The 15,837-nt window shown below is 39.8% G+C and overlaps 1 protein-coding gene across 3 annotated transcripts; it reads left to right on the top strand.

The window, feature by feature from the left end:
• The first annotated feature begins 821 nt into the window (after positions 1-821).
• LOC118631089 (WD repeat and coiled coil containing) lies at positions 822-15,083 on the top strand. 3 transcript variants are annotated; one of them, XM_036263415.1, is made up of 4 exons: positions 822-912; positions 4,468-6,391; positions 10,896-11,013; positions 12,697-15,083. In XM_036263415.1, the coding sequence occupies exons 2-4, from the start codon at positions 4,487-4,489 to the stop codon at positions 12,894-12,896; spliced, it is 2,223 nt and encodes a 740-aa protein (XP_036119308.1). In that variant the 5' UTR covers positions 822-912; positions 4,468-4,486; the 3' UTR covers positions 12,897-15,083. The 3 variants fall into 3 exon arrangements, with proteins under 3 accessions (XP_036119308.1, XP_036119310.1, XP_036119309.1); XM_036263416.1 differs by lacking the exon at positions 822-912 and adding an exon at positions 3,584-3,604; XM_036263417.1 differs by lacking the exon at positions 10,896-11,013 and having other exon boundaries at positions 12,697-12,857.
• The last annotated feature ends 754 nt before the right edge of the window (positions 15,084-15,837 follow it).

Raw genomic sequence — 15,837 nt, 5'->3', positions numbered from 1 at the left:
TATTTCTAACTCTTCCCTGCATTGTTCCAACAATTACATGAAGGCATGATTCTAACATGTGGCGTTGGAAGATAGGCATGGGGAGAAAAACCTAAGCAAAGGTGTCCTGAGTGGGCCCTAGAGATAGTGGGAGACCTAGTCTCCCAGGTGGTTATGTGGGACAGACTTCAGGTGATCAGCGTCGTTGAAAGAGGATTGGCTGTGTTGTTCAAGAAAGACGATCAACTGTACTATGAATGTCAGGATCTGATATTCCCCACTGGCTGCTCCAAGGTGTGGCCCACATTCTCCCAGGATTGTAAGGGTCTAAAGAAGTCTAGTGACTCACTAGTCCATGGGCTATGGCCATGGGCAGACATTTCTGGGGTACGTGTAGAACAGGGGTGTTGTTCTACAGGGGTGACTGGAACAGGTCAATGGAATGGCTTCAGTGGAATGCACAATTTTTGTGTACAGATAACATTTTTCTGAGGAAATTTCGTATTTTAAAGCGGTCCTAGACTCCTTCCCATCCCTGACTCCCCATCTCACCCCAAAAGTTAAGAAACTGTGTTGACTCTAGGGCTTCTGTACTCCTTCTTAGACTAAGAGAACCGATAATAAGTGGGGGGAGGCGCTAAACCTCTTAAGAGAGGGAGAAATTGTGTGTGGCTTACAGTCGGGAGTTTCCTCGGGACTACAACTCCCAGAGATCTGTGCGGCAAAGCCCGGGTTTATTGGCCAAGTGGGAGGACTAACGTGACACGTATAAAAACCAATAGGCATGCGGCATTACCAAACTTTCCCGAACATCGCTCACCTATCAGAGGCCTTGGAGTCGATGCTTCCGGTACCTGCTGCGGACTTCAGACCCATGTTAAGTGAACATTGGCGGCTCCGGGACTGGTTTTCTGTGGCGCAGTGAGTCCAAAGGTATTTTGTCTCCATTGTTACCCAGCCTGGCGGGTGTGGGAAGCTTGTGGGTGGGCGGGGCGGAAAGTGGAGAGACCTGCTGTAGGGAGGAGGGTGGAAGACATCCAGGTGTGCGGACCGTGCGGGAAGAGTGGTGGGGGCCCCGCGTGCGATGGTTGGATGCGGACGAGCTGCGGTGGGTTTAAACGAGTGAATATATTCCCCGTGACTCATGAGTTACACTTCTGGGACTATATCCTAACGAAACCATCCAAAATGAAGAAAATGCTTTATGCATAAAGACCTTTATCACAGCGTTTTTTTGTAATAGGATCAAATTGGCTACAACCAGGTAGGTGTCTTTGCAGTGAGGAAAATTATGCAACTTCACTGAGTGAATATTAAGTGGCCTATAAAAATAATTTTTAAAACGTTTATATAATATGGTAAAATGCTAATATATCATGTGAAGTGAAAAAAAGTGTGACACAAAATTGTACGGTGTTATTGAAAAAGTTTAACCAAAACTGCATGGAAAAGACTGGAGGTATGTAATCATAATTTTTTTTTGGATAGATTTGTGTGTGTGTGTGTGTGTTAATTTTTTTTTCCAAACACAAGCAGAAGTTTATTTAGAAAGTCACAGGTAGAAAAAGTGAGCCAGCTGGGCTTGGTGGGCTCAGGAAACGAGTTACAGCAGCAAAAGAAGGGCCCTTGGAGCTTGGAGAGGGGGAGGGGAGCAAAGTTAACATCTTGGGTAAAGAAGATGGGGAAGGAAAAGTGTTAATATTTTACAAGATACCAAATAATTGGAGACCTCCTGAAGGTCATTTCAACTTTTGTCCTCTTGACTTTTTGATCTTTCACAGCGAGGTTGTTCACTGCTTTGGCTTTAACTTCCAAATTTTTAACCTCTGACTGCCTAAGATACATTGCTACCCTATAGACATATTAAATGAAGCACATCTGATACCAAATTTTTCACACACTACACACCTTTCTTAACCTTTGGAGCACGCTCTGCCTTCTGTTTTACAATTTCCCAAGCAAAATATTTGGGTGTTATCGTTAATTCTCCTTTCTTTCTCACCACTTGTATCCTACCTGATGTCATTATCTATTCCATCTGCCTTAGAAATATCTCTTGAATCAGGCCTTCTTTCTCTACTGAAGTAGCTACAAACTTGGCTCACTTTCTCATTGTGACATTCAAACTATTTCATGGCCCCTTATTTAAACTTGTCACTTTTCTTCTTAAGTCCATCCTGCACATTGTCACATGAATGTGTGCTGGTTCCTCCAAATTCCCCAGCAGGGCTTTTTACGATCAGGAGATAAGGTTGGAAAGTTGTAACAGTATCAGATAATATAAGGCCTCAATTGCCTTACCTAAGACATTGCGAAAGAACTTCTTTTATATATGTAGATCGTGGAGACTCACTGAAGGTATTTGAGCAGAAGAACAAAATGATGAGAACTGTGATTTATTTTCAAAGATAATTCTGTCCAACCACACATAGTATCCAGCTCTGTGGGAAAAGAGACTGATATCAGAGGACTTCTCCTCATCCTGCCCTACTGAAAAGGAAGAGGTAGTCAGGACCAGGACCAGCAATGGAGTAGAAAGGATTGGAGCAGATTTTTGTAATTATCATTTGGTTTTTGAGAAAAATATGCCAAATTGTTTCTTATTATTTAAGATGAAAATATTAAAATTAATTCTTCTAAAAACTACGAGAGTAGTTGACATTGGAAGGAAAGAAAAGTGATGAGAACTGAGTACTAAACTTTTTACTCTATCCACATCTAGATAAAAATTGGAAACAAGCTGAATTCTCACCTGTAGGGAAACCATTGAATATATTGTACATACAAAATATGGGATACCTTGCTGCTACTAATGCAGCTGCTTAAAAGATTGAGGCAGATCTATATTTCTGACTTGGAAAGGTGCCCATGATTTAAATAAGTTAGTGAATAATATGTAACATATGATCCCTGTGGTAATCAGTCATTTTTTAAAAATCCCTTCATAATTCGAGGAGAATCTCCCTTTGTGTGAGTCTTGGTGGAAGGTACAGCCCATCCCCTACTACAGAAGCCTTTGTGAGGAAACCCTCTCTGCTAGAGCAAAGGGTATATGAACTCAGCTCAACCAGTGAGAGGCCTCTCTCTATTCTGAATCTTAAGCAATTGACATAAAGTGAAGGGGCAGTGAAGTTTGTTCTCAGCTGCTGAGAAGTTAGATTTTCGGCTGTTTAGAGAGAGGAGCAACAGTGGTTTATTGTGCCTAGCCTCATTTGGCTCCTGCTTGTTTTGTAAGTCTGAAGTCTGGTTCTTGAACCTTTTTTTTTTTTTTTTTTTTTTGCTTAAGTTAACTAGAGTGGTTTCTGTTATTAATATCCAGGAACTCTGACTTATACTCCATTTTTTGTCTAAAAGACAAAATTTAGCCCTGCCTGTGTGGCTCAGTTGGCATGGTCCTGTGCACCAAAAGGGTTTGGGTTCAATTCCTAGGCAAGGGCACATACCTGGGTTGCAGGTTCAATCCCTGGCCCTGGTCGGGATGCGTGCAGGAGGCAACCAATCAATGTGATCAATGTGTCTCTCTCTCACATTGATGTTTCTCTCTTTTTCTCTCCCCCTCCCTCCATCCCTTCCACTCTCTCTAAAAAAACAAAGAAAGAAAAGAAATCCATGGAAAAAATATCAGGTGAAGATTAACAACAACAACAACTTAAGAATGAAAAAACTGAAAGTAATATTTGCCTAGCCTACTTTACGTTATTGTAGAGGATTGTTGCAAGGAGCAAATGCAATAGGGAATGTGAAATTTTTCTGAAAATTAAATGCTATTTGAATATGATGAAGTAGAAATGGCAATAGTGACTTTTGAGTGGTAAAGGCCATTTTGAAGGGAGGTGCTAATAAAGTCAGAGTCGTGAATATCGGTTATTTATTGATTTTTAGTGAAGGAGACTTTTCTCAACTTTTTAATTTGAAAAATTTCTAGCTTAAAAATGGAAAGTCCTACGATTACTGACATAGCCTCAATCTGGATTCAGCAATTATTAAAAATTTGCTACATTTCTTTAACTCTCCGTGTGTGTGTGTGTGTGTGTGTGTGTGTGTTGTGTATTTGTTAAGTTTTGTTTGTTTTCTAAAGCATTTGAAAGCAAGTTGCAGGCATTAGGACACTTTATCCCAAATACTTAAACATGCATTATCTTAACAATAGGGACATTTTCCTACATAACCACAATGCCATGGTCACACTTAAGAAAATTATTAACTCTACAATACCTTCTAATATCCATTCCATATTGTAATTTCCCCACTTATATAGATTTTTTTGGTAAAAATGTCTATTTCCTCAGTTTAAGATCCAAAGTTTATATGTTGCATTTGCTTGTTAAGGCTCAATAATCTCTTTTAAACTGCCACATTCCTCCTGTCCTTCTATCCCCTCACAGTATTGACCTGTGAAAGGTCTAAGCCAATTATCTTGTAACATGTCCTACATTCTGGATTTGTCTGATTATATTCTTAGGGTGTAGTTTTTCTTAATTATTTCAGATAACCTTCATCAGAAAGGATGGAGTTGGGAAAAGGAAAACTTCTCAGGAGCGGGCTGAATACATTGTATCAAGCAGTACACCCAGTTCACGGCCTTGCCTGGACAGATGGGAATCAGGTAGTCCTGACTGACATACAGCTTCGGAGTGGAGAGGCCAAGTTTGGGGACTCAAAGGTCATTGGACAATTTGAACATGTGTATGGGGTGGCCTGGGCCCCACCTGGTACAGCTGACACACCCCCTCTGCTCGCTGTCCAGCACAAGCAGCATGTCACTGTGTGGCAGCTGTGTCCCAGTACTACGGAAACCAGCAAGTGGTTGATGTCTCCAACCTGTGAGATTAGAGAATCATACCCTGTCCTTCCCCAAGGCTGTATGTGGCACCCAAAAAGAGCTGTGCTGACTGTGTTGACTGCACAGGATGTCTCCATTTTCCATAATGTTCACTGTGATAGTTCCCGAGTAAAAGTGGACAGCAACACCCAGGGCCTTATTCATTGCGCATGTTGGACCCAGGATGGCCAGAGGCTGGTGGTGGCTGTAGGCAGCGGCCTACATTCTTATATTTGGGACAGTGCTCAGAAGACTCTTCAGAGGTGCTCCTTCTGCTCAGTATTTGATATGGACAGCGATGTGCGCTCCATCAGAGCCACTGTGGACTCACAGGTCGTCATAGCCACTGAACTTCCGATGAAGAAGATTTGTAGCTTAAATGCATCTGAAACACTTGACATACCACCTGGTAATGAAGACACTTGTCTGTGTACTTCACCAGTTACTGATGAGGTGCCCTGTGTGGATAAGGGGGTAGCCCCTTCTGGAACAAATTCCAATGAAGACACTTGTCTGTATATTTCACCAGTTACTGATGAGGTGCCCTCTGTGGATAAGGGGGCAGTCCCTTCTGGAACAAATTCCGACACATCAGTTTCTCCTTTTTCAGATCCTCTGGATCTAACTCACATACATTTCAATAGCTCTAAATCTGAGGATAATGTCCTTATGTGTCTAAGAAAAAAGGACTACCTGACAGGAACTGGTTTGGATTCTTCACATTTGGTCCTTGTGACCTTTGAGAAAAAGGTTACCCAGACCAGAAAAGTCACCATTCCAGGCATTCTGGTTCCTGATCTAATAGCATTTAATCACAAAGCACAGGTTGTGGCAGTGGCTTCCAATGCTTGTAACGTAATTTTAATCTATTCTGTCATTCCATCGTTTATGCCAAACATCCAGCAAATTCAGTTAGAGAGCAGTGAAAGACCAAAAGGCATATGTTTCTTGACAGATAAAATATTATTAATTTTGGTAGGAAAACAACAATCCACTGATTTGACATTTCTTCCTTCTTCAAAGACTGATGAGTATGTCATTCGCTTGATTGTTAGAGAAGTAATGTTGGAAGAGGAATTTCCAGTAACATTGAGTGAAAACCAGAGTGGCTACTCTACTTTCAGTACTCTGTTAAAGAAAGCAGAGAGAAAAATACTAATCGACAGTTTTTCCCCAGATATTTGTCACCGAAACAGAGAGCTCTTGTTAACAGCTAATAGCTGTAGTCAAGGTGGAAGGCCCGGAAGTACCTTTATTAAAGACAGTCCTCCATTCAGTGTCTGTGATGACTCCATAGCCCTGGAAACTCCAGGTGCCGAGCCTGCTAACCAGTCAGTGTCGCTGCACAAAACCAGCAGCACACCAGACTGCACCAGCACCCCAGAACCTCCTAATTTTCCTCAAAGAAAGAACTTACACCGGGAAAAGGAAACTTATCAGCCCTCTAAGGAACTGGAAGTTTTATCTAGAAAACTGATTGAAATACAACGATGTCTTTCTGAACTTACAGACTTCCTACGTAATGGAAAGAAATCCTCTCCAGTATATCCCCTCTCTCAGGATCTGCCTTATGTCCACATCTCTTACCAGGTAATTTCTCCTTGAGGAGTTACCACTATACATAAATGCTCCTGCAGCCAGTGGTTACTGCTAGAAAAATTAATTGATAAGGAAGATGGTATTTAAATTGAACAGGGCATGTTATATCATAGTTGTTATACCTTTACAGGTTGGTTGCCTGCCAACCACATGGACACACACAGCAGTATATACTGAGCTTTATCATGTGAATGGTGTGAATACATGAATGATTGCACTGGTTCTGCCAGTTTATATTTAGAAAACAATAATTTTAGTTGTGCTATTTTATTGTGACTTTTTTCTTGGGCAGTTGCAGACCCTCTTCCATTTATAAGAAAGGTCATATTTATTTTAAAAATTTTATTTATTTTTTAAATATGTTTTTATTGATTTTTAGAGAGAGATGAAGGGAAAGAGATAGAAACATCAATGTGAGCCCTGGCCTGTTTGGCTCAGCGGTTAGAGCGTCGGCCTGCGGTCCAGAGAGACCCGGGTTCGGTTCCCGCTAAGGGCATGTACCTCGGTTGCAGTTTGTCCCCGGCCCTGGTCGGTCGTGCGGGTGGCAGCCACTCGATGTGTTCCTTTCACATCGATGTTTCTCTCTCTCTCTGTTCCTCTCTCTCCCTCCCACTCTACCTGAACAAAAAATGGAAAAATGTCCTTGGGTGAGGATAAAAAAAATAAAAAAGAAACATCAATGTGAGAGAGAAACATGGATTATCTGCCTCCTGCATGCCCCCGACTGGGGATTGAGCCTGAAACCTGGGCATGTGCTCTGACTGGGAGTCAAACTGGGACCTCTCAGTCCATGGGATGATGCTCAATACACTGAGCCACACCTACCAGGCTTTATTTTAAAAAGTTTAATGCATGCATATGGAAACAGCATTTCATAAATGGCATCGTATTTTGTCATGAACACTTTCCTTTAACTAGCTCCTCCCCCTTTAGCAGCTTAATGTGGATCCTTCCATAGTGTACTTCATACTCATATAATCTTACCCAGATCTTTGTATACGTAGCTATATAGGTACAGGCTATATGTAAGTTCAGAGGTGGTTATTGTTTTTACAAAAATAGAGTCATATGGTGCACTCTTTACTTCATGCTGAGAGTATGCTGTTTATTCAGGCGTTCTCTTGTTGATGGACATTCACTTTGTTTTCAGTTTTTAGCCACTCTGAATAGTGCTGCAATAGTATTCTTGTATGTATCCATTTCTGTTCCTACTTTTATTTCTCTTGGGTTGGTTCCCAGAAGTAGAAGTGCAATTTGAATATATATGTTTCTCCTTTTAAAAAAGTTGCCAGACTGCCTTTCGAAGATTTTTACTTAACAATGTATTATCACATGCTCACTAGCAACCTTTTCCTCACATTCTCATGAATCTGATAAATGTGAAGTGGCACTTCACTTTTATTAATTTTTTTTTTCCTTTACTATTAGTGAATTTGAGTACATATGTCTTCATGTTTTGGTGCCAATTAATGAATTACCTATTGCTTATTTTTCCTTTTGACTTACCAGTTTACAAGAAGTTTTTGTATATTGTAGAAATTAATATGCCTGCAATAGTCTAGATTTTCTTGCAGTAGTTTATTATTTTGATTTTTACATTTATGTTATAAAAATTTTTTTTCTTTGCTGATTTGGAAGAGAGAGGGAGGGAGAGGGAGAGAGAGATAGAAACATTGATGAGAGAGAACATCAGTTGGCCCCACCTGCATGCCCCCCACTGGGGATTTGGCTCACAACCTGGGCATGTGCCTTGACCAGGAACTGAGCCGATGGCCTCCAGGTGCATGAATCGACGCTCAACCACTGAGCTACACCAGCCGGGCAAGGATATACGTTTTTAAAAGAACCAAAGAGTAATTAAGCAATTATATTTTTTTCAAGAAAAATTTCAAACATATAAAATACATTTTTTATTAAGAAAAATTATAAACACATAGACTACATAATGAAATCCTGTATTTCTTGCATATAAGAGTTGTTAACATTTTGCCATATTGCTTTTTTGTTGTTGTTTTCTAAAATAGTTCAAGTAAAGATATCATGTATTTCACTGAACATAGATAATTCAGGATGTAGGAAAAATGCAAGCATTTGCTTCAATAACTACAATCCCACTATCACATGATAGCATTAACACCAATTACTTATTATATCTAATACCTAGTCCTTATTTAGATGCCCTCAATTCTCCCTAAAACCTGTTAAATAACAAACCAGCTGAAAATCATTTAAATCAGTGTTTCCAAATTAATCATTTCCACATTAATTTTACAACTACATTAAGAATCTTAGTTATATCATGTACCAAAGCTAATTGAAACACATGTTTATAAACATTTAACATCTCAATTCTAAATTTTTGAGAGGATTTTTGTTACATTGTCTTTAAAGCAGTTATTTAAATGGTTTTATATAAATACATGAAGTTTTCTATATATTTTCAGTAAATAGATTTTTTTATTTTTAAAATTTATAGTATTTATAAATATGAAATTTAGTTTGGATTTCTTTTTCTTCCATGACTTTGTAAACATTTTTTCCTTTTTATTTCTTTTTGTTTATTTATTTATTTTTTTTATCCTCACCCGAGGACATTTTTCCATTTTTTGTTCAGGTAGAATGGTGGGGGGGGGGGGAGAGGAACAGAGAGAGAGAGAGAAACATCGACGTGAAAGGAACACATCGAGTGGCTGCCACCCGCACAACCGACCAGGGCCGGGACAAACTGCAACCGAGGTACGTGCCCTTAGCGGGAACCGAACCCGGGTCTCTCAGGACCACAGGCCGACGCTCTAACCGCTGAGCCAAACCGGCCAGGGCTTTATTTCTTTTTGAATAGGTAATTCATTTACTTGGTTTAAAAGCAAAACAGATTTTAATAAAAAGATAGATATATACTAGGAAGTCTTACTCTCACCCCATCTCTGTTTAATCTGTTCCTCTCACCTTCTATAGGTAACATTTTAATGTTTATTTCTTTATGCAGATACTAGCATATCTTACTATTTTTATTTCCCCCTTTGTTACACAAAAAGTAAGGCACGATATCCAGTGTTCTGCATCTTTCTTTTTCCTTTTAATAGTATATCCTCAGGAATTCTCCATATCGGCATGCATAGCTTTTTTTTTTCTTGTTCTTTTTTTCCCCCTAATTACAAAAGTAATATGTGCTCATTGAGGGAGATGGGGGAAAGTAATCAATATAGGAATAATTAATGTTGAAAGTAAAAATTCTCTGTAATCCAACCCTTAGAGAAAATCACAGGTAGAGTTAGTTTTAAGTAGGTCTATATTTTTTTCTGCCGAATAATAACATACATTTTTCTTTTGTAGGCATTTGTAAATGTGAAATTCTGTACTTTTTGAGTAAAAGAAATGTGGGGTATTTTGCCTTTTCAGTTCCTCGGTTTCACAGTTTATAATGAACTGATCCAACCAAGCTGTTATCAGTAATAGCCTCTGGAGGTCGAATTTGGGGGACTTTATTTTCTGCATTGTAAATTTGCTTTACTCTCTTATATTGAGCATATATTCCTTTTGTAATGAGAAAAGTGAAAGAAAAAAGGCAAAATAATCAAAAGCAAGGAAGAGTTTCCCATATAATTTCTGAAGCAACATTTTTCAGAGTTCAAATAAATGATTAGCTGTTTCTATCCCTTACAGTTTATTCATGTGACATCTTCTAAAATGTTATTATTAGACATGCTCTTTGAATTGTTCATCCTTCTACAAATGTATGCAGTTTATCTTTCATCATTGCAATTAAGTTTCTCAGCAGTCAGAAAATGAGTAGTGATAATTTTAACAGCAAAATAAGTTAGATACTTAACTTACTAATAAAACTCTTCTTCAAATGCTTACAAGTAATATATAATTAGAAGTTATATTTTTATTCCATGTTCTGGACTCTTAATAATTAGAGCTATAATTATTTTGTATTTTCTTTTTCTAAGTATATTTGAAACCATTTTTAAAGATGAGTTAATGTTTAATAAGACTTTTAAAAAATTTTAAATCATTTTTACTTGCACTTTTTCTAAGCTAAGTGAATCTTGACCAGTTTGTTTACTTGTGCAAATTCTCTGCTGCTCTGCCACTTAAGGCAGTCTTTCTTGTCATTTTCCCCCCAATAAAGAAAACATGAAGTTTTTTAGTTATACTTAAAGTAGTCAGGCACCTGTTCTTCACCATCAGATTGTGCCTCTTAGGCTGCTGTCCATCACCTATAGTGTTATTAGTCATATCCTAGGACAGCCAGTTCCTAATGATCAAGTTCCTAGGAAAAGTGAATTAGGTGTTGTGTTTTGTTCTGACCTTTTAGTTGTGTTAAATAATACAGCAAAAAGCTCCTTATATAAAACTGAAGTATAATTGATATTGGTAATATATGAGGATTTTAAGAAACTATTTACACTTTCAATCCTTAAGAAATGTTACTCTATTGCTTCTGCAATTAGTTTAACAATTTTTTTTTTTTTTTTTTTTGTATTTGAAGAAACATTACTATGTAGGATCTGTTGTTGAAAAAAGAGACATGCTTCTCTGCAATGGCAAACTAAGGCTCAGTACAGTTCAGCAGACTTTTGGCCTCTCTCTTATTGAAATGCAGCATGGTAGGTATAATTCAGAAGTTAACCCTACCCAACACCCTCTTTCTACCATTTCTTTTGTAACTTTTACTGGTAATGGAAATGGCTGTACTGATCATTCTGTGATTCACAGATAATTAACAACTATTATGAATTGTCTGCTATATACCTAGGCCTATTACACCGTACACATGAAAAAATATGTGTTCTGCCTTTAAGGAACTTATAGCCTAGCTGGAAAACTTAACTGTGTACATGAAAAAGTAGAATAGAATTACAAAGTCATATACAGGGTGGAGCAAAAGTAGGTTTACAGCTGTTCGTATTGAAAATAGTACAATAATTAAACAATAATAATACAAAAATAAACCCTGTGTTCTGCGAACTCACAACTATAAACCTACTTTTGCTCCATCCTGTATAACAACTGTAAGGAAATGACATAAAAGCCTCATATATACCTGTTGCACTAGAACATAAAGATCATAGCAACACTGCAGGATACTTATGAAAAGGGTTGTTTTAATGTGCAACAAACATGTGGATATGAAGGACACTTCTGGATGGTGAGGGACAGAGTCATGCCCATGTTTCATCGGGTGGCTGCTTTTTTATTCCTCATTCGTATAGTAGCCACTACACCAAACAAATTTTGTTTCATTTTCCCCCTTAACATTGTAGCATCAGCATTGTTCTATTTTGACACATATATTTATGATATGACTTCATAATTGTCATTTTTACTGAGTAGGTTTAATATTGCATTCTAAAGTGTACCATATTTTATTTTGCCATGTTTTCTTTGACATTTAGGTGGGTTCCAATGGTGACCCATTATAAATAACATTAATAAAAGCCTCTCTGGCCCCAGTTTGGCTCAGCGGTTTGAGTGTTGGCCTGCGGACCAGAGAGTCCTGGGTTCAGTTCCTGCTAAGGGCATGTATCTTGGTTGCAGTTTGTCCTGGCCCCGGTTGGGGTCATGTGGGTGGCGACTGTTCGATGTGTCTCTCACACATTGATGTTTCTCTCTCTCTCTTCCCCCCATTTAAAAAAAAAAAAAAAAAAAAAAGCCTCTCTGTATTTTACGTGTTGTTTTTGGAAAGTATAGATTTTTAGAAGTGAAATTATAAGATCAAAAGGTAAGACATGTAGACTTGAAAGAACCAGAGAGGGTCCAGACATGTGGTATGCTGATGGCCCTTGGTTACCCTGGAACAAACCTTTCTGGATTATCTGGGCCATTCTAGTCTGGCTCTAGTCACCTCTGCCTCCTTGGGTGTCTAGAGGTTGGTATGGATCTAAAGAATAAAGAAGTTTCCCCCGTAAGAGTGGCTGTTCCCAACTTCACATATTTTTCTGGAGAAACTGATTAACATCATGTAGATAAGATAGGGACATTCTACACAGAACCCCTAATGAGTGTGCAGACAGAAGCTCATATGCATAACCACTGAGTAATACACATGCCTAGCTTGAGTGAAAAATGCATGTTCCTTAGCTATGCCTAAGTCATCAACTTCCTCTTCCTGCCATACAACCAGACGCTACGTAACATTCCTTCCATCTTCCCATTCTCTGTTAAGTCTTGTAATGATCAGGTTTAATATCAACTACTGAATTCTTCCCCTCAAAAAGTCATATTTATTGTTTTTCCTTATAGAGTAAGATGAAATGTTCTAAATTGCCTATGTTCATTTTACTTTGCAGACTCCCGCTGGATCCTTCTCTCTGCTGATAGTGAAGGCTTCATTCCATTAACTTTCACAGCCACACAGGAAATAATCATAAGAGATGGCGGCAGCTCCAGGTCAAATATCTTCAGAGACTCTTTATCTCAGAGTCTTGATTCTGGTCCTTCTCTTGAAGTCTTTAGAAGCCTGGCAGCCCAAAGTTTAGATTCCATCTAGGCAGTATGGCCTGATACTTGTTTGTAGAGTATTTGCTGCATAGCTTTTCAGATGAGACCATTACAAACAAGATCTGTTTTCCACTGTGGACTCTCCCCACTTTCAATGTCACAGAGGTGAAACACTTGTCAGGTTGGCTTGGCCACTGTCCCTGCTGTTCCCCCAGGCAGAGGCTTGCTGCTCTGTAAGAGCGCAATGTTTGTTAGATGGCTCAGAAAGTGCTTGTTTATGTATCCATGAGAGTAGTTTTGTTTAAGGGCAGAATTCCCAGGACAAGACAATATAATGGCACCGTGTGGGTTTGTTTTATGGTTTCCCTGAGGCTTTCTGTCCCTAGCCCAGAGCTGTGTTAAAGCTGTCTTAGAAGCTCTTAAAAGGTACCTCAGCATTGTTGTAGATCTTTCTCTTGGCTTAAAGATGAGGGTCAGTAGTGCATACCCTCCAACATGTCCTTTTTACCCCAAACCTGCAGGAATCTACAGAGCTCGAAGGAAGATAAAATTTCCATTGACTGCTACCTCCAGGGCTCCCTAGAACAGGAATTATAGTGTCAGCTGGACCTCCCAGAATTTAAACCTAACCCTCTTGCTTCCTTAGAAAATCCTGGCTGACTAAGGTCCAGATATTCCTAAAAATTGGCCCTGGGCAAATTTCAAATGACATTTCAAATTCTTTGACCCTTGTCAACCCCACTTGGGTTTTGCTGATGTTACTAGTACAAAGCCAAGAACGGAAGAGGTCTAAGGCGTGGGTTTGTGCTCTTGCTTCTCCTGATTTTCTCCCTGAAAAAAGAAATTTCCCCCCCAGTTTTGGGATTATAAAAAATACCCTATTTTTCTCGTAATCAACTCTTAAATTGGAACTTTAGTTTGGGTCTTTTTCTTTTCCTTCCAGTCAAGTCTTAGAGACCAGAATAGAGCCTGTGAGAAAAAATATTTCAGAAAGTTGGAAATTTCACTGAATCTGAGGTTGTTCTGAAAAGTACCAGTTATTATAAATATGGGCTAAAAGATCAGCTTAGCAGAGTGGAAACCACCCTGATCCCAACTCTCCATAGACACAGCACTTCTCGCTGCCTTCGAACACAGTTAACAATTTCATTTACTGCCGGGGAGCACATTGGTCTGTGTGTGGCTAGGCAGCGGACACCTGCAGATGCATTGTTTCAGCCATAACGTTCATTAGCACATAGGCATTTCTTCCATTTCCTTTAAAATTATCTGGAAAGAAATACTTGGTACCCTTGGGGACTCCTGTCTGTCTGTTACAGTTTATGAAGATGGAGCTGGGATAGGAAAGAAGCAGAGGCCCATTTTGTGGTTCAGATGCATTAGAGAGCTGCTGCGGTAATGGACATGGAGGCCGCTTGTCTGTAATCAGTTGCCTGAGAGCTGTGGCTGGGGGCAGTCTGAGGCCTGGCTCCGTTTCCCTGGTGGGACGAAAGCACACTACTGGGAAGCCTGAAGAGGGGGTGGGGGACCCTGAAGTAAGGTCAGGGTGGGTACCTCAGAGTGTATGTTATAATCAGCATTTCGCTGGTCAGAATCCTGTGAATGAGTCTTCAATAAAATCACTCATGGTTGATGCGACTGTTGTGAATGTTTTGATGGTGTCTTCTTTGTGAGTATGCTGGTATACAGAAGTGTTCTTGATTTTATGTAAGGGTATGTTGTCTCTGTGTTTCTTCTTCTGGTGGACATGTCACCAGAAAGGGACCAGGATTGGAGCGGGTCTGTCCGGGGCTGGCTGGTTGTGTGTAGCTTTTTGACTTTGTGCAGGAAAGATTTCACCATCCAAGTCCAGATAATTTCGAGAGTACATTTATTAAAGCTGGGACTGTGAAACAGAGGAAGGGCCTACAGTAGAAGCAACATCAGGAGAGAGCCTTGGCAGTGCTCGGCTTTGGCTCTCTAGAAATACTGTAGGAAAGAAGTGGCCACTCTGGGCTGCATACTCACTGAGAAGTCAAAGTCACAGTGACAGAAGTGAGCCGATGTGGGGCTGCTGTCAGCTCACCGGAAAGTCAGAGGAAAGGGGTCCTTGGAGCCAGGTTCATGGGCTTAGCCTGGGACGAGCTTCTGCTGCCCACTGCTCCCCTGATTGCAAGTCTCATGGGGACCCTTAGAAGTAGGAGAGAAAGTAAGGCTACAAGAGAGGAAACAAAGGTGTGGGCCTGCTCCAGAGACAGCTGCACTGGCTTGTCTTAGGGTTTCTGAATCTGTTTTCTAAAGGTGGCAATTGTAGGGGAGGATCTCAGTAGAATATTCATCAGCTTTCCAGTGTCATTCAATATGCTGATTAATAAAAATGTGTGTATAGAGGGGTCAGGGTCATTCTCTGGGCAGTTTTACCTTCAAAGAATGTCACCAAAAGGGGACCAGGACCAAATGGAGTCTGCCCCTGCACAGTCCGGAGTGTGTATACAGTCGTCCCTCGCCACTTTGTGCTTTGACTTGCGCGGCTTCACTCAATCGTGGTTTTTTTCAAATATAGTAGTGTTTGAAAAAACTGCGATAGAGTGAAGCCACGAAAGTCGAGCGTAGTGGTGAGGGAGAACTGTATAAATATAGAATCTGCTTCGCGGAAATTCATTTATCGTGGTAGAATCTGGAACTGATTAACCGCGATAAACGAGGGCCGACTGTACTATTTGTTCCTAAGTGTCCTTGCTTAGGGAGGATAAGACCTTGCCATTTATTATCTAGCTGTAAATTGCTCAACCAGTTTGTTCAGCTACCTATCTCAGTCTCCCCATTCTGCTTGCCAAGGAATTTTCCTAGCTTCTTACTATCCTGCCTCAGACAGTCAGTCCAGAATATAAATTTAGTTCTTTACAACAGATCTGATTCGTTAGTGACTCTCATACAAAAGATATTTCCTTGGCCTCTGCTATTATTATAGTCATTGGAACTGTTGAAGATAATCCAGTATTTGCTGGCTT

This window comes from Molossus molossus, unplaced genomic scaffold (assembly GCF_014108415.1).
Source record: "Molossus molossus isolate mMolMol1 unplaced genomic scaffold, mMolMol1.p scaffold_m16_p_15, whole genome shotgun sequence".
Classification (NCBI taxonomy): domain Eukaryota; kingdom Metazoa; phylum Chordata; class Mammalia; order Chiroptera; family Molossidae; genus Molossus; species Molossus molossus.
The sequence above is the reverse complement of the archived record's forward strand: the minus strand, read 5'-3'. Positions and strand labels throughout refer to the sequence as shown.